Source organism: Manis pentadactyla, chromosome 6 (assembly GCF_030020395.1).
Source record: "Manis pentadactyla isolate mManPen7 chromosome 6, mManPen7.hap1, whole genome shotgun sequence".
Classification (NCBI taxonomy): Eukaryota; Metazoa; Chordata; class Mammalia; order Pholidota; family Manidae; genus Manis; species Manis pentadactyla.
This window is the reverse complement of record NC_080024.1, coordinates 19658834-19678229: the sequence shown is the minus strand read 5'-3', so window position 1 is coordinate 19678229 and position 19396 is coordinate 19658834. Positions and strand designations below refer to the sequence as shown.

The window sequence follows — 19396 nt, the reverse complement described above, 5'->3', positions numbered from 1 at the left end:
AAACAGGAAGAAAGTGGATAGCGATCTTTTAAGTATTTAGTTCTGTTGTGAAAATTCTCGCTTGTTGGGTGTGTGTTAATGCATGCATCTTCCTTACTAGGCAGCGGCAGTTGCACTGTCCACCCTCATTCACGCTTTGGATGAATTAGACATGGTGGCCATAGTTCGATATGCTTATGACAAAAGAGCTAACCCTCAAGTCGGCGTGGCTTTTCCTTTTATCAAGGACACCTACGAGGTAAAACCATTTTATGCATATTAATTTTTTCCCCTTCAGTTCCTGTATTCTAAACAGTGCTTCTCAACTGTTAATGTGTCTGGGAATTTCTTGGGGGTCTTGTTAAAATGCAGATTCCGATTCTGTAGGTCTGGAGTGGGGCCTGAGCTTCTGCATTTCTCACAAACTCCCAAGTCATGCAGATGCAGCTTGTCTGTGAACCACACTTTCAGTTGCAGTGAGAGAACATGGATTATGAAAGTATGCAAGGAGATTTTTATTAAATAAAATCAGTAAAGGTTATAATAAATCTATAGGCACACATCTGATCATCTACATTTGCCCTCTTATAGCACTAAACTATGTTTTCTACCTTTATCTTGCATCTACCTACCACTTCAGCATTTTATTAAAAATAATAATAATAACAATAATAATAAGGGAGAAATGTGGGATTCAAATATAAATCAAGTATAAAAATCAAACGAATATTCATATTTGACCTGATTGTTTATAGTTCATAATGCGTGATCAAAACCGAAAATTTCTGTGATGTCTGCCCTTGCACTGTTCACCATGTAAGAACTTATTCACTATGTAAGAATTTGTTCACCATGTAAGAACTTGTTCATTATGCTTCAGAAGATTGGAGACTGTTGAGAACTAGGCTTGGGGTTGATTAATGATTGTGCATTGAGTCCCCTATACAGAATTTTATTGTTGTTAACAACCATTTGATCAATAAATATGAGAGATGCCCTCTCAAAAAAAAAAAAAAATCAGCAAAGGTTAACCATGGCCTTGTTTGCCCAGTCCAGTGACCTTCTCTTACTTCCCATCCTTGACTTCTGAGAACCTCATGGGAATAGAGATTACCTCTGTTTTTATTAATGAGAACTATGGATAAAGATTGAGGATGTGATTTTTTTTGTGTGATCCTTGAAAAATTTAGTTTATTTAGGGCTCTCCTATTTAAAACCCAGATCTAGATTCCTTATCATTTCCTATTTTTCAGAAAACTCAATTGTGGTATAATTACACAATTAGAAGATAGAAGGCAAATATCTTGACTTCCAGGTCACCTTCCAGTCATCTTGACTCTTCCCATTTATTGTACTGGTCATGTGTTTTGCAGATAGGCTTTCGTAGTCTGTGTTTTAAGTATTTTTTTATGTTTAATATTTTTTGTGCTGTTCTAAGTTATGTACAGCTAATAACAGAAATCAAAACACTTTACTTTCCTTGTACCAGACTTGAGCTGTCTTATTTTTGAAACACTTTTGTTGTGCCACTTTGACAGCATTTGAGACTGTTTAATATTTTCCCACTGATTTCGTTGTTTCTACTTTTGCCTCTCTTCTTTCTCATTAGTGTTTAATGTATGTGCAGCTGCCTTTCATGGAAGACTTGCGGCAATACATGTTTTCCTCCTTGAAAAATAATAAGAAATATACTCCCACAGGTGAGTTTATTTCCATTTTGCTCACTAATTGGTTCTAAACATGATTGTTCTTGAGAAAGCACCTGTCTGCAGTCACTGGTTGCTCCAGGACTCCACAGGGCGCCATTAGTTAGGCTGCAGGCATGCTGGTACACAGTAATGGTGAAGATGATTCATAGTGTGTGTTTCCAGGAGTAGGGATAGGTTTGCCCAGAGAACTCCAAACACTTTCTAGTTTTCCCCTTCTGACTTTGAGCTTGTATCTAGGGAGCAGCTTGCTGGAAATGGATGTACATCTCATTGTAAACAGGTTTGCCCTCTTCTATAGTGAATTGACACACAGTATCAAACCTATGGTACTTTAGTGTCCTGTGTAAAATATATGATGTAACTTTGAACAAAAAAGTGACAGTGCAGGAGATTAAATTTTCTCTTTGCCCTTTCTTTGTAGTTTACAGTAACAGCCCAAGTCTCATTGTTCCTTATTTCTAGGAGTTACTTTGAGCTTGATGAGAAAAGGCCTTTATTAAGTAAACATCTGGCAGCTGCAAATGTCAGGGTGCTACATAGAATGATTCTTACAGATGCAGAGCCTGTCTTTCAGAGAGATCAGTTGTAATTAAGTATAGTAGTGGACCAAATGTAGAGAACATACAAAAAGAACACAAAGTGATGAGTAGCCGTTTTAGTCTGCAAGTTTAAATCTGTGTCAGTGTAGGTTTAGGGAATTGTGAAGTGAATCTCAGAATTGGGTTCTCTCTGTATATTTTTCTTAGATCTTTTGGGAGCAGTGTGCAGTACAGAAGCCAAGAATCAAGTGGGCCCCTAGGGCTTGCATCTTCTACAAATGAATCTTTCTGTGTCATGGTGGAGCCAGGCATGGACAGGAATGTATAGAAGTCACCACTGTGTTACAATATTCTGTCTCTATCTCTTGCTAATTCCAAACTTTGAATGAGTAGAATATATGAAAAAGAGAACTTTGTTGAGAAGTTACACACATAAGTCATTCACTCAGGACTTAAAATATTAAATATCTTTCAATCTGATGATTTATTTTGGGACAGTTAACATATTTTTATTTGCATTTTCTTCACTGGAAAAATGGATCATTAAAATTGTTTGGCATGTTTCCCAAGTAGACGCATTTTGTAGAGGGGTGCAGTTCCAGAGTGATCTGCCCCAATACTAGCTTTTCTAGCAGATAAGAAGGACTGAATGTTCACACACAAAGGTACCACCTCCTACCTATTGCCAGGTAGACCATGCAGTAGTCAACTTAAGATGGTGATGGTTATGCCAATGCCTGAAACCTCTGCTGAAAAGAACGAAAATGGGTAGAAACATTTCCCGATAAGTACCTGTGGGCTCTTCCCTTCTGTAGTAACTGCACAAAAGGGATTGAAGAGGTGAAGAGTAGAAGCACAATGGGCTTTTTAGGAACTGCTTTCTCTTTTCTACCTTATGCCTAATGATTATGAATGATCCAGAAATAGCACTTCAGCTTTTGACAGCTAAATTGCTATGTGAATCAGCAGAATGAAAGCTACACATGGTCATGTAGGTAGAAGCATTTTGGGGAGAGCGGCCTTTAATCCACATACTTTGGGCTTTGCCATTTCTCTTGACTTGGTAGACTTTCATTGACTTGGTTTCTGTTAGGTTAGAACCATAAACAAGAAGGTGTTATGTTTCTGCTGTTAAGGATCCTTAGAGTTTGAATGGAGTGGGCTAAGACATATACAGGTGTGCATATGTACAGGGTGTGATTACTGCTGCGGGGTTTACGAGATGAAAGCGCATTCTGACTTGGAGAGACTGTGAAGGAATCCACTGACTCTGGTCCAGGGGTGGGCTGTTAAGTTGGTACACCTGGTACAGGTTACAGTGACTCCTCATAAAGCTCATGCTCCATTACCAAAGGAGTTTTCTTCTCCTTTTGTTGTTTTTTTAATGTTTTTCTCCTTTAGCTGGTTGCTGATTTTTTAAAATATTAATTCATTGAGTAATGAATATTCTGTTAGGTTTTGTATGACTGTGGTGTGTCCTCCAGAACAAATTTTTTTGCTTTTGATAATGATATTACATTGCAAAAGTTCACTGAATGGTGGAGCTGGAAGGACCTAAGAGACTAGCTACTCTAAACACTCTTTTTACAAATGAGAAAACTTGAGACGTGGGTTAAATGACTTGCATGACTAATATTTTTGGCAGAGCCAGCACTGTACAACCTGCCAATAATATCTGTGAATATCTGTGAATGGAAAGCATTTGTTTTTATGGAGAATAATAGAGGTAGTAATTTTTTTTGTTTTGCTGCTCTGTTTATCCCTGTTCCAGAGGCTCAGTTGAATGCTGTTGATGCTTTGATTGACTCCATGAGCTTGGTAAAGAAAGATGAAGAGGAGAACATCATTGAAGACTTGTTTCCAACCACCAAAATTCCAAATCCTCAATTTCAGAGATTATTTCAGGTGAGAGAAGGAAGATGAGCCAGTCATATTTTTTTTAATGAAAGAGAATCTAGTGTAAATTTAGGGTAATTGGTCTGTCTGAAATAGACGTCTTTATCCTCTGAGGGTCTCTGCTGCTTTATTTAATGGAAGAACAATACCTTCCTCTTCCAACTAAAAAAGATAAAAATAGTCTGAGCTTTTAGAAAGAAAGAAGCAAAATTAGGATGCTTTTTAATTTTTTTTTTCCTAGAGGAAGGCCAGTTTTGTTCTGTTGGATTTTTTTTTTAAAGAAGGGCTAATAAAAAGCAGATTCTTCTTTTATGCCTTCTCCATACTTTTCTCCCATATTTTATGTGAATGAGACTTTTCTTTGTCTAAATATTTAAAGAATAGAAGAGTTTCTATGAACTATATAATAATATAACTGCTATTGGGGAAAAGTGCTTCAGTGCCATCTTGTCAAGAATTTCACAATTAAAGGTAGCATAGAGCTCAGTTAAAGAGGGTATAGTGTGAAATTATTAAAAAGTAACTAAAACACAGGAGGCTATAAAATAGGTATTTTGAATCTTGAGCCAAAGGAATTGGAAGGTGAGGTTGCATTTAGGGAAACTGAGGAAGCTGACAGGAGAGCCGACTTATGCTGAGGCTGAGAGGAATATTCTAGTCTAGGATTAAGTTGGTGACAGTAGGACATGGCCTTCTCTCAACCTCACAGAGGTGAAAAAAACCACAAGCAGCATTTCCAGGTAAACTCTTCTCCCAGAGGAGGAGGGCCCTCTCCTGCTGGGGGTGAGGGCGGGTGGGGAGTTTGTGATGGAGTGACCATTGCTTGTCTGTCTGATCACTTCTTAAGGCTTCCTTAACTAATTCAAGCCCATATTAGGGCCTGTTGTAATTTTGAGGGGTTTTCTACTTAAAAGAAATTGGTTTTTTTTGATGTTTGTAATTCCTTAAGTAGTGGAAAAAAAACTATTAGTGCTAGAACTAGAAATATGAAGGCGAACATGTAAAGGCCTGACGCAATGACTATTTTGTATTCTAAATGTAATCAGGTATAAATTAACTTGTGTAAAGTCCTTTGGGTTTTTTTGACAAGTGGACTTCAAGACCTAAAGATCTTTGCCATTTGTAGGGAAGGAAGGAGCCAGACCAGTTGGCAGAAGCTTACAGAAAGCTTGCAGTTGGTCACTATGGAGAAAAAGTACTTGGCAGATTTATCTAGGATGGGTTGATATATCTTCAGTAAATGTTTTTTGGATTTACAAACAGACACAAGCCATAAACTCAGGTATTGTTCTCTCTTAATGCTGAAAAGCATTGGCCACTTTGATTTTTACAACTTACTTTGTTTTCTTTATGCGGGAGAGATTTTAATATGAATTACCTATATAAAGAAGTATCATTGCTAAGGCTATTAGAAATTGAATTCACACTTTAAAAGATATATTTATTGATTACTAACAATGTGCCATGTGCTAAAGATAGAGTAAGCTCACTCCTTGAAAGGATCCATCCAGGGGACTAAGAGGAGGAGAGATATAAGACCAGTGCATACAACAGTGGTGGGTACAAAATGCTGTGGAAATACGAGGAAAGAGAGATTCTTGCAATTGGGTGATTCAAGAAAGGCTTCACTGAGGAAAAGAACGGGATGCATGACACAATGAGGACATGCCGGGCAGGAGAAGCAGCATCTGCAAAAGCATGGAAACATGAACTGTGATGAATTCAGGGAGCCACAGAGAGTTCCGTTTGATTGGAGAACAGGCTGTGTGGGAAAATGATGGAAAAGGTGTCAGGGAAGATAGGTGGCAGGTAGGTTGTGAAGAGCCAGTGGTTTGGATTTTATCCTATAGGCAGTGGGTAGTCTTTACAAACAGACACAAGCCGTAAACTCAGGTATTGTTCTTTCTTAAAGCTGAAAAGCACTGGCCACTCTGATTTTTACAACTTACTTTCTTTTCTTTATGGTGGAGAGATTTTAATATGAATTACCTATATAAATAAGTATCATTGCATAAATTGAAGGATTTTGTTAGCAGGTAGGTGACATTTTTTTAAAAAGTTATAATGGTGACAAGGAAGGTAGATTGGAGACCAGTTAGAAAAACTGCAGTGATTCACATGCAGACTTGGGTTAAAGCAGTAACAGAGTGATTGGAGAGGAGAAAATTTAGAAGGTAGAGTAGAAAAGACCTACAGGATTAGGTGAGAAATAGGAATTAAAGATGACTAGATCCTAGCTTGTATGACTGGATGGATGGTGCCACTATTAACTGTGAGAAGGAATATAGAATGAATAGGCAGAAAAGGTAATTAATCTATTTTTGCAAGTGTTAAGTTTGAGATACCTGTTGGTTATCCCAGTGTAGACACTCAGTGGGAGGTTGGAAATAGGGTTGCAGAGCCCAAGAGAAAATTCAGGACCAAATGTATAGATTTGAGAGTCCTCATTCAGGTAGAGACAGATGTGAACAAGATCACCCTAGAGACTGTGTTGTGTGAGGGGAAGACCAGAGTCCTGAACACCAGCGTGCAAGTGAGAGAGTAGAGATAGACAGAAAAGGAGGAGCTGCTAAGAAGCAAAACAGTACATTCCTCCCAACCTGCAGAACGGTCAGAGGGGTAGAAGGAATGAAGAAAGACCGACGCCTTGGCTGAGGGCACAGAAAGAAAAGAGTAGCCAGCAGGAGAGAATCACGTGCCAGACATTGCCCATGGGTCAGTGAAGGTGAGCATCCCCAAGGGCCTTTGGGGTTTGTAGTGAAGGCTTTGGTGACTTTGAGGGCCCAGGGGCAGGAAAGTAATGGGGTCAGAACCAGATTACAAAGCTGCAGGGGAAAGCCTTACTGATGAAGGGGAAGAGAGACAGAACGTGTAAGCTGTAGGAGGATGTGAGATCCAGGAGGACTTTGTTTTTCTTTCCATGTGAAATATTTATAGCTGAGGGTAAATGAGCGTGAGTAGGGGGTAGAAGGACTGAGAGATTGAGAATCAATTTGTTGGTAAGAGATGCTGAAAAATACATCTTTTGTCAAGTGTACAGTTGAAACTGCCTTTTAAATAACTGACACAGTGTTGCTAAAATCAACATATTAGTAACCTAGGGGCTAGCCATGTGTTTCTCCTTAAGTTTTTCCTTTAGTCTTTTTCAAATTGTAAAAATCATGTCAAGAAATAACTGTTTAAAACAAATGAGTAGATTGAGGACTGTGATCTCAGCTTTTCAACTACTAAAAAGTGTCACTTTCTCTTAACCTCATCTGTTCAATCATTTGGGATTTGGGGATTGAATGAATTTTATAAGTATCCTATTCAGCTTTATCTAAAATGTGACTTTTGAGAAAACATGCGAGGTTGATGCTTTAGGACATCTCTTGTGGGTCCTTTATGACTGATGGATGATGACACTATTTGAAAGAATTGCCTAGAGTTCATATTGGAAATCTGGGATTTTTTTTCAGTAGAGGGGCTGGGGAGAATATTTGTCCATTGTTTGTTCTAGGTCTTTAAAAAAAAAAAGTTGAATATCACAGACAGAAACTTCAGGGTGTGTGAAAGGTAACCTGCTATGTTGGGTGTTGTATTACTGCTTATGTCTATAGCGCTTTCTGAGTTGTTGTAGATATTTTAATGACCTGAGGGAGGCCATTGTTAATTAAGAATTATGAACAAATAAAAAAGGTCAAGGATACAGTCACAGGGTTTGGGATCATTTTGGTTTCCCCTTTTGATTCACATTAAACAGGCCTGATGTTATTGATGCTCAAGGGAAAGTCAAGTAATTAGGAAAAACAGGAGCCAGACTCTGAAACGAAAGAACACATATGGAGAAGGGAGACTTTGGTTGGTGTATTGAAATAAGGGAGCAGCATGTGAAATTTCTAGAGGAAATTGGTACTTAATTCCTACCACAGGGTTTTCTGAATTTGTAGGACATCAACTCAGATGATATTTACTATTTTAGCCTAAGTATCTTTTATTTTCTTAGAATGGAGACTTCAACCTTGCATTTTCTACAGGGTAGGAAAACAAGCCATGATGTAGTATAAACCATATGCCTTGTGATATGGAACAGTATTTTGAAACTGCAGGAGCTATTCACATTTACTTATGAGTATGTTGTTTAAAGGTAGGAATAGTAGGAACCTTGTTCTCCATCCTAATTTTGAAATTATTCTGTAGCAAGGGAAGGAAAACATCAATTGATAGTTTCATTTTTTCTCTGTCTTTTTTTTGATGGTACTTCATCTCATTGCTTACCTTTCTACACTCATTTTGAAGTATTTACTGTTCTGGGATGGTACCGGTACTGCCAAGGCCTGGCTTAGTAGACTGACAGTGGTACGGGTGATTGAGTAGAAGTGGCTTGCTGTCCAGATTGCGTCTCATGTGAGCAAGGAGAACCTGCCCTGGCCTTGATCCTGGCCACACTCTTCATGCTGCTTCCCAACATTTCTGTCAACAATGAGAGTAAAACACTTTATTCCTTCAACCAATACCTACTAGGTACTTATTATATGCCAGGCACTATTTTCAGTACTTGGAATTCACAGTAAATAAGAAATAAGATCTCTACTTTCAAGGGGGATGGTTAGATAATGAACAAGTAAGCTGAAAAAATGGATTTAAAAGTTTTTAGATAATGATGAATGCTGTAAAAAATATAATACAAGAGTAATGATAGAAAATGGCTGGGTGGTAGGAGGGGGGTGGAGGAGCTCCTTTAGTAGTGTTAGGGAAAGCCTCTGTAAGGAGATCGTATTTGAGCAAAGAACAGAAGAATAGAAAGGGCCAACTCAGCTGAAATCTAGGCAAAGGCAAAAGAGGCAGAGGAAGCATTAAAAACAGTACCCAAAGGCCGGAATGCGCTTGGCATGTGAGAGAAGCAGGAAGTGCCTGGTCTGGCTGCGTTGTGAGGAGGAGGAAGGCACGCAGAGACCACCTTACAGCCTGTGCTAAGGAGCTCGTTCTACGATGGCTTTAGCTACAGGGGAACAGTGAGAGTAGATGCAGCAAGACCAGTTTGAAGGTGATTATGGTAGCTTACAAGAGAGGTGATGGTGTCTGGACAAGAGTGGTGGTGGAGGTGGACAGAAGCTAACAGACTGGTGGAGAGCAGCCCCAACTCAGCACTCCAATGAGATCTGGGACGGACCCATAGTCTCCCCGATTTCTTCCTGGGGTGCACTGAGCCTGGGCAGCTCCCCTCTAGCCACCTGTTTCATCCTCCACACATTGTTTGCTAAACTGTATGTTGAAAGGAGGTAAAAGGATTATAACCAAAGAGTTATAATCCCAGATGGTTAGGGGCTCTGGAATTACGTGTTTTAGGGAACCTCATATATTCTCCAAGTAATTAAAGCAGCAGCCTCTCGTTATACGATGAGGCTCTTTTCCAGGAGGTCTCCAGCTGTCACTGCTGCCAGGCTTGGATCTGTTTTACAGCTGGTTTTAGACGTGACCAATGTCCTGCTAACTAAGGTGTTCTGGGCCTCCCCTTCTTGTTCTCTTTTACATACGATAGGAACCATAAAGCACTTCCAAACTGAAGACCGAGGATCCCTGATCAGAAAAGTACAATGAAGATGTGTATGATGTCCACATCTGCATTTTAAAATCCTTATGCCTTTTCCACAGTGTTTGCTGCACAGAGCTTTACATCCCCAGGAGCCTCTGCCCCCAATTCAGCAGCACATTGTGAATATGCTAGATCCTCCCTCTGAGGTGACAGTGAACTGTCAGGCTCCACTCTCTGAAATAAAGACCCTTTTCCCTCTGACTGAAGCCATCAAGAGAAAGGATCAAGTGACTGCTCAGAACATTTTCCCAGACAAGTAAGTACTCAGTGTAGTTGCATTTGATTTTGGAGTACATGGGATGGGTGGTAGTCTTAGAGGGGCTCTGGAATGAAGGGTTGCATGTGGGTTGGTGGAATTGCAAAGGTGGGAGGAAGAAACCTTTTATTTGGTCCTTGCACTGATAATAGTGGTTTCTCTTTCATGTGCATTGTAGATATACTTTGTCCTTGCTGTTCACCTGGAATTTAGAGCTACCTTCTGGGTTGTTGACTTTGATCATCAGGTTCTTGGTGACTTCTATGTATAGGAAGGCTGAACAGTTTTTGAATATTGAAGACTAAATTTTACCATTTTTTTAAGTAGAATGCTGGGGATAAGAGGAGAGGGGTGAAGGTCGGAAGGTATTTTGGTCAGGAGGTGGGCATCAGGAGAGTATCTTGAGATTTTTGGAGGGAAAGGAAAGGAGAATTAAAAACCTGACCCTTTAGTAGCTGTGCTGTTACTGGGTCGATGCCACACCTGGTTATACCGTTAGTGAGGTATGTGTAGTTGAAGGATTGCAAAATGCTTTTCATATAATCCTTAAGTCAAATTAAGCTTTTAGGTAGCTATGAAGTTTCTTTCCCTCATAGATTCTATCTAGAATCTGTATCAATTTCCATTCCAAGCAAAACAAAAACCATATGAAATTGCTCATGATTATCTAGAATCATTTGGGTGAATAACTGATTTTACCAGGCTTATGTTTGCTTGTTGGTGACTCTTCTCCCCACATCAAAATGATGTATTTTTCTTCTTTTCTCTTTGATTACCTTCCCACAGCTGTATTTTTATTGACAAGGTAAAGTAATCCTATCATAGGATTATTGAGTAATTTCTGGTAACCTTGACAAGGTTCTATAAATTGTTCATTGAGTTACTTATCTTTCCAGCTGAGTAGAAAGCTTTGCACTTTCTCTAGACTTTTAAAGGTTAATACCCCAAGCTTTGTCAGAATTGGGAAAAACAAACAAACATGGGATTGATAGGTTCTATCATGTGTGTTCCTAACACATCCCAGAGAGCTTCAGGTTTCTTTTTAGTCTATCATATCACTTTCTACATAGGAAGACTGTCACTGAAAATCACCTTTCCCTCTGCTATCCTCATCTACCTAGATCCCTCTGGATTAGTATTTTACAACAGTTCAATAAAATTCTGAGTCCTTTTCTTGCCATGATGGCCTTGCTTTGTCACACTGCAGTCATATGGCTATTCTCTTTATGTATTATCGCTCTGGGTTTGTGATTTTGATTGCCTTCTGGTGTTATGGGAAGGAAACGGGCCATTTTCTCCTCCTCCTGTTATTAAAATGTAAATTAGCTGGTTAAAATCCACACGGAATAGGCTCAGAAGACTGTTGGTCTGTGATTTGAGCCCTGCTGTGATCACACCTTCAGCTCTCTGGCTGCCACTCACTCTTCGGGAAGATTCCGTGTGCTGGGTTTGCTCTTTGTTCCCATAATGTTGTGTGACGTAGCCAGCTTACCTGCTTGGGGCCCGAGAATTATCTCTCTCACACACTTACTCAAACTCCTATTCTCTATCCTTTCTTCTCAAAAATCTTAGGTTTTAACAACTGCAGAAATGACACAGTTAACTAATATTTATTGGTACCTCCTATATTCAAGAATGATTCAGTCCCTTCTGCAATGTTCTTAAAGCCCTCAATTTTTATGATAAGGCTCTGGTCAGCTCTAGGGGTAGTCTTCCTAAGGGGGATAAATTACTAGTAACTAGCTATGTATGTTTTTTGTGTATATTCAGCATCTGTGTGTCCAGGGAACATATTTCCAGTGGAGGAGTGAAGGGCTAAGATTGGGGAGTGGGCAAATGTCTGTTTAGGGAGTGTCAGAGGCCAAGATGAGCCCCAAACTGGGAATCACTAGTTTTCATTCCAGTGTTTTCACTCTTGATCTGAGTTTAGTTAAATAAATTTACACTTATGAGAATTTCTCCATCTAAAAACAGCCTCATCTCAACCATTATTATTACAATGAAATCACAAATGTTAGAGCACTTTGAACTATTTAGAAGGAGGGTAGTAGTCAAAACCCAAAGCAGTAATAGGCAAAATCAGTAAAATCATTGAACGTTTGAGAAGATACACTGTTCACATACTGAACCTGTTCAATTCCTAGTGTTGAAGTCATTTCTTCATTTCAAGAGGGTAATAGCAGCATGTGACATTGGAGGCCAAAAATGTACGATGCTTTACCCTTATATAAAAGCATTGCTTCCCTGAAATGAAAATGTCATCTCTTGGACAGAGAACTTGCATGAGAATTAGGACATCTGTGCAACTAACTCATGAGTAATCTTCATTTCTTTTCGTCTCTATGCAGATAGTCTAAAGTTTTCTTTCATCAAGTCCCCTAAGACTCCTCCCTACCTACTCTCAGCAGCCACTCTCACCTGGTTACTGGCTAAGACTCCAAAGTCAGGCAATGTGAGTTGGCCTCTTGCTCAGCAGTGTGACTTTAGGCCTGTGTTGCTCGTCTTCTGTAAGCCTCAATTTCCTCTTGGGTAAATAGGGTTAATAGGAGTGTCTGTCTCATAGGGTTGTCCTGTCACAGGGTTAATTGACTAATAAATGCTGGTCACTGTTGTATCCCTAGAACCAGGCCCAGTACCTAACACATAGTAACAGTACAGTGTTTGTGAGGAAATTATTTACAAAATCCTAGTCACATCCTGGCACGTCGGTGACAACTATGGCAGTGATGATGACGGTGGCTGTAATTTCATAGAGAATTTCATAGGGGTCGATAGATGGGACTTCCTCAGGTTTCTGGCCCATCTTATCTAAAAACCTATCTGTATTGCACCTCCTTAACTTCCTTCTTTCCTGTGTGAGTGGAAGATGGTACCTCATCCTGTCCAAAGTCAGTCCTTCCACCTGTCTCCCAGGATACTAAATTCTGTCTCATCTGGTGCCTAATCCATTAATAATTTTTTTCTGTATTTTCAGCGTGTCCCTCTGTACCACTTTCCCTCCCCAAACTAACATTTTTCTTTCCTCTAAAACAAAATAAAATACTCCCCTTAGCTTCCTCCCTCTAATTACTTCCTGTAATCCTCTTCTTTGCTTCCATAAGCCAGGCTCAGTGGAATGAAAGTCTACACTGCTGCTTTTCCCAGAGCTCATTGTCTCGGACTTCTGCCCCAACCACTTCCCTGACACGGGTCTTCCAGAAGCCACTGCTTGCTGAATTCACTTCAGCTTGGCAGTCCTTTTCTCCCTTGACCTCTTTGTAGCCCTTGACATTGTCAATTATTCTTTGCATCTTCAAACTCAAATATCTTCCTTAACTTCAGCTTCTCCAGATTTTTCTTCCTAACTGTTCGACAGTCCCTCTCAGATGCTTCTGGGAGCTGCTGCTCCTGCCCTACCTGCCTCACGTGTTGGTGTTCGGTGGGCCTCCTCCTCAACAGGAGCTGACACTGGGCACAGATAGGTGCTGAGTGCTTTACGTGCATTATCTGTTCGGATCCTCTGGGCCATCCTGTGGAGTGGGTTTATTCACCCTGTCTTAAAGCTGAGAACACCAAGGCTTAGAGGAGATAAGAAACCTGCCCAAGATTGGAGTAAGGATTTAAACACAGGCATTCTGACTCCCAGCTTGCCTTCACATCATTATGCCATATTGTCTTAGCAGTGCATACCCTGAGACCTGTAGTTATTTCACATACAAGTCTTCAAAAACTACTAAATATGTGTCCATTCTAACCTATTCCATCCTGTACACTGGATGTCTTAAGGTCAGTATGTCCAGCAGTGATTTCATCACCTTTCTCCTTCCAGCTCCTTTCAAGCCCATCTTCATGCTGCTGTTCTCATGCCAGTGACTGACACCTACTCTCCAGGAAGTCTTCCCACTTTGCATATCTAATTGGTTTGCCAAGTTGTATTAGATTTCCCTCAAATCCAGTCCTTTTGCTTCAGGTTAGTATAGTGGCTAGTAGCACTGATTTTGGAGTCAAATAGAGTTGGATCAAAACCCAAGCATTTCCCTTTAGCAGTGGTTAAAACTGACAAGTTGCTCTGTGTCAAGTGGCAGTAACAAATTCCTGCCTTTTAGGAGGCTGTATAGGAGAGTGGTTAAGAATACAGGATTAGTTGTGAACCCCTTACTAACTGTGTGCATTAGACAAAGTCAGGCCCTTTAAGAACCTTGGTTTGCTCATTTTCAAAAGGACAAAAATAATAGCTAATGCACAGGGTGGTTGTGAAGTTTAACCGAGATGTTTTAAATGTGCTTAACATATTGACTATCTCATGGTAAGCATTAAAAAAAAAGTTAGCTGTCATTAACATCCCCATTGCTTTTATGAAGGCCTCAATTTAGCCTGCTTACTGAGATAACCCCTTCACTGATTTCCCTCGTGCCAATCTTACCTGAGTGATTTTTTTAAAAGCCAATCTGATGACATCATTCCCTTGCTTAAAATTCACTAATGAAATGATTCTTAATCTGTGTGTGTGTGTGTGAGATGGACTGTGAATCCTGTCCCCAGGAAAATGCTGTAACATACTAAGTTTTGCATATAATTTCAGATGGTTCATAGATTCCTTGACACCATCTTTGACCCCTGATTAAAACCTTTGCTTTAATGACTTTCCATTACCTTCAGCTTAAGACCAAACTCTGTTACACAAATGAGAAAACCCAGATAAGCAGAAATCCATATTCCAGCTGCCTAAAGAACCACTTTCTTCCCTCACAGTTTCTCTGTCTGTGATTTAGGTACTGTAGTTTCCCTTATCTGTGGGGATACATTCCAAGACCCCCAGTGGATGCATAAAACTGCAGATGGTACTAAACCCTATATATTCTATGGTTTTTCCTATACATACAAATCTATGATCAAGTTTATAGATAAGATGGAAAGATGCTTATAAATTAGGCACATTAAGAGATTAACAACAACTAATAATAAAGTAGAACAATTATAATAATATACTATAATGGAAGTTAAGTGAATGTGGTCACGCTCTCTCAAAATATCATGTGTACTCACTCTTCTTGTGATGATGTCAGATGGTAAGGTGCCTTCATGGGGAGATGAAGTGAGATGAATGACACGAGTATTGTGATGTAGCGTTAGGCTACTGTTGACCTGATTCATCAGGAGCAGGAGCATCTGCTTCCAGAGCATGGCTGGTGACAAGTTATCATGGAAAGGTTTCAAGGTTGCCATGAAACCATGGGAAGCAAAACCACAGACAAGGAGGGACTACTTGTCTTTTCTGTCCTTATTTCTCACTACTAGTCAGCTTTCGCCTCTTGCCCCAGCCAGTATAGCTACTTGCTGTCCTCCCAAAGGGACATGCTTCTTACCACAGTATTTTGTTAATTGTCCACCCATTTTTATCTTTTTTATTTTACTGAACTTCTTGAAGGTGTTAATTGTGTATTAATTATATATTTGGAGTATAGAGCCTAGCTTAGTGGCTGACACATAGTATTAGGTAAATGTCTGGCTAAATAAATGAATTATAAAATGTATGCAAATTTGTGAAAGAAAGTGAGAAAAGGAGAAAGAATGATAATCTACCCATGGTCCCAACATCCAAATGATGCACTTGTTACTATTTATATGTCTACTTGATCTTGGGTGGATAATTTCTACCTTCCAGGGCTCAGCTCCTTTATAATTGTTTGGGGATGACATCATTGCCCTTCCCTACTTCAAGTAGACCTTATAAGTTTAGTATAAGTAAAATTCCAATAATGCTATTAAATGATTCATCTGGAGAATATTAGCCAAATTACTTTGTGCTTATTCCTGGGCCTGCCTTTACCTGCCCAGTTTTGGAGAATTGGTATATATATTTTCTTATTCTTCCTTTCCTAGAACCTTATTTTGGAGGGTTTAAGAAATTCTTCATGTGATTCAATCTTGTATTCTCACAGAACTTAGCATAGTGCTCTGTATGTGTAATGCTTTTTAATCCTGCTGTATAAGTTAATTTGTATGTTTTGAACAGAATAGGTGAATAGTTGATATACTCACAGTACTTACTGTCTTCAGTGTCATCCTGAGGAGTCAAACTGAAGATCTGAGAGGGTAGTGACTTATTAGACTCTGAACTCTAGTTACATAAAAACCAGTGCACAGTCAGTACCCTCAAGAAAGTATAAGATTCCAGGGCTAGTCAGTGGCAAAACTGAGTTTAGAATCCTAGGAGTACGTCATCTGTCTCTTGGGAAGAACCAGCAAATGTTAACTGAAATGGCTGTAACTTGATTTTTTTTAATAGACTCAAATTCTGATGGAAATTTATGCTTCCTGGGGTTTGGGCATTTTTTTTTCTTCTGTTTTTGCCATCAAGGCTTTGTTTATTTCTTATTCTGCTTGAAGGAAAATGGTTTGGATGACTCACCTCTTTTAATGTTCCCTGGTCCCCATCCTTCTGTGTTCTACTTACCTGTTCATTACTTCTCAATAGGAAAAACGCAAGTAGTGAATGGAAAAAATGTCAAATAATGAACTTTTAATTCATGTTTGTAGGGCTGTAATGGTTTCTTCTGTCCTTTCATCTAATTGTAAGAGGAGATTCATCACTGAGATATCATTGAATAAGCCAGCTTAGACCTTATTTTTCTTTGCTTTATTTTTTAGGGTAACATCTTTTTCAAGCCTCACTGTCTAAAGGTTGGGATTTTGAACAAGAACACATCACATCTGAGTTCCTAATTTCCCTTCTCATTCAGCCATTTCTTGGCAGCTGTTTTTGTTCCAGACTGAGTGTTTGGGAGAAAAATCTTTGAATCTGTTAAGTTCAGCAGTTTAAGTGAGATTACGGGCAGAGTCTTTGGATTTGATTTTCTTCTCCTTTGCATTTAACTTGACCTCTTCTGGAATTTAAGGCAGACGGTTAAAGCTGGCATGTTACTTGAGGCAAGATGTTTGATGCACTTCCTTGGAGTCAGCTTTCCCTTACCACACAGACACTGCTGGACTCTTGTTAGCATAATGCCCAAAACAGAATTAGGTTTATAAAAGAACAAATTAAAAGTTTTCTTTGGAAAGTTGTTTTTTGTAGTTTAAGAATTCTCTTGCAAGCTCTTGCATATTTAATTAAGGATTGTCTGGTAAGTTTTGACAGCTGTAAGTAGAGCCTTGTAAAGCTCTCATACACAATGGAGAAGATGGGCTATTAGACACAAAGGTCTGGTAGGACATGGAAAGCTAAGATCTGGCAGTTCTGAGACAGAAACTAGAAAATAGTATCTGAAGAGTAAATGTGTTTCTTACCGAAATATTAAGTCTCCATTACCTGTGTTGGCCGTTTTGCCTTTGGAGAGTGTTTTGTGATGAACTGCAGCTGATGACTTCTGTGCTATTGGGAAACAAGGCCAGGGTGGCTCCAGCCAGGCTGTCGAGAGCTCTGAGGCTGGGAAAGGGAGGCAGGCAGCTTGTGATGAGGGACTAAGTATTTATTTTTGATACTTAAAGTAAATTCATACTTTTCACAGCAGCAATTGTGGTTTTTGTATTGTTGTTCTGTTTTAAGGGAAAAATAAAGCCTGTTTTATTTCTTTTCCAGCCGTGAGGAAGGACTCACCTTCAAAAAATTCAAGGCTGAGGAAGGGGAGGCCCCCTTCAGTATCTCCAGCCTGGCAGAAGGCAGTGTCACCAAGGTAAGCAGAACTTTTCCGGCATGCTTCTCACCTCACGGAAGGCTGGGCTTTGGGGAGGGGGCATCAGTTTGTGTTATTCCTTTGAGATACCACTTTCTCTGGGCCTTTCAGTATGTAAGCCATCCAGGCCCATTGCTTTCTTCAGGCTGTTCCCTCCTTCCTTGAAGTGATTATTGTCAGTGGCTCACCTGTAGAATGAGCTATATGATATATAGTACATGGAGTTCTGTAATCTACAGCATGGAGCATCTCAGTGGTAGCACTTTCTGTAGAGATTTTTTTTTTTTTTTTTGCTTCATTTTGCAGCTTTCTGTTTATTCAAAGTAACAAGTGGGGGTTGAAGATAGGAGTCTTAATCTCCAGGTATATGAGCATAACTCTCCCATTACTTTTCTAATAATACAATTTTAAAACAGGCTTCACAAGTTTAAAATTTCCCCAAGCCAAGTATCCTTTAACCCTTGAGATCTTTATTTAATGGGAAGTTTTTGGAACATGAATATATTGCCTTACGTTAAGTGGCCTTACTTTGAATCATTGGATCTTAAAATTGTCCCATACTAGCCAAATACACTAGGAAGGATAATTAGTGCTCAGGCATGCCTTTGTCACACATCAGAAATGCTCTCAGGAAAACTGAATATCTGAAAATGATTTGTATTTTATTTCAGTGTTTTATAGTAAAGGGAAAAAAATCATTTTTTCTGAGAGCTTTTCTGATTGCTGAGAACTGGAAACTTCCATACATCTTCTACCAGAGTTTACCAGCCATAAAAGAACCCCATTTGTCTTCTCCCTTATGTGCTGAATGATACTTAGAGCCTATTAAGGTTGGAACTGGAAGATGGAAGACCTAACTAAGTGTGATCAGAATGTGCCATACTGTGTGGCAGACTTTCGTCTTTGGAACTTACCAGCTAGCACTATAGTAGATATTTATACATGATCTGCTTTTACTTTGGGGGACATGTTCAGCTTGGACGTGTTTTTATCTTCTACTGAAACTTCAATGCCCAAGGTTCAGCAACAGTCCCTCAAAAAGGGCAGTTCTGTGAATCAAGCACGAGACTCATGGTATTTCTCATGTCACATCATAAGTGGGATACGTATATTCTGAACCGACACCACTGCAGAATCTTCTCCTTCCTAGTTGGTTGGGTGTCAAGATGCACAGGCAGTGTGCCACTTAAAGCCTTCAAGCTAGCCTGCCTGGTGGCTTGGGTTGTAATACTTCTGACCCCTCTAGAAAGAAGTCAGCGTGTATAAAGAGAGGTGAGTGAAAGTACAGACAGCAGCTTTTGGCCACACGATTCTGCTAGCTTTTAACAGAACCTTGGAAATGAAAATGAATAAAAAGGGCCTTAATCTTTGTCTTTGGTATTATTTTATAAGAGCACACTTACTTCGTTAAACCATCTTGTACTGCCTGCGGTGCTGCCAAAAAGAGAAGTAATCTGCAGGTTTATTGTCTGTGGGTGTATTCTAGGTCGGAAGTGTGAATCCTGCTGAAAACTTCCGTGTTCTGGTGAGGCAGAAGAGAGCCAGCTTTGAGGAAGGTGAGTCGATACCAGAGACTCTGCATTTAACAGAAGGTGCATAATTAGGTTAATAAATTTAAAGTATTGAGTAAGAAGTACAGCCTTTTGTTGTGATGCTTTATATAGCAGTTTTCTTCCCTGGTGGATCTTTGTGGTTGTCCTTTCTTAGTGAGCAAGCAACCCAGGCAACGTTACGAGTGTACAGGGGCCAACTTGGCACAAGCCTTCCCAAAGAACTAATCGTAGGTCTGT

The 19396-nt window shown here is 39.6% G+C and overlaps 1 protein-coding gene across 2 annotated transcripts in view; it reads left to right on the top strand.

Annotated features, from left to right (window-relative positions):
• XRCC5 (X-ray repair cross complementing 5) overlaps window positions 1-19396 on the top strand; it is an 85337-nt gene that overhangs the window by 29810 nt on the left and 36131 nt on the right. For both annotated transcript variants that reach the window (XM_036916161.2, XM_036916170.2), the window contains 6 exons: window positions 101-238; window positions 1589-1679; window positions 3999-4132; window positions 9758-9954; window positions 17513-17606; window positions 19093-19162. In XM_036916161.2, the coding sequence (XP_036772056.2) occupies window positions 101-238; window positions 1589-1679; window positions 3999-4132; window positions 9758-9954; window positions 17513-17606; window positions 19093-19162 (724 nt within the window). The remainder of the gene's footprint in view (window positions 1-100; window positions 239-1588; window positions 1680-3998; window positions 4133-9757; window positions 9955-17512; window positions 17607-19092; window positions 19163-19396) is intronic.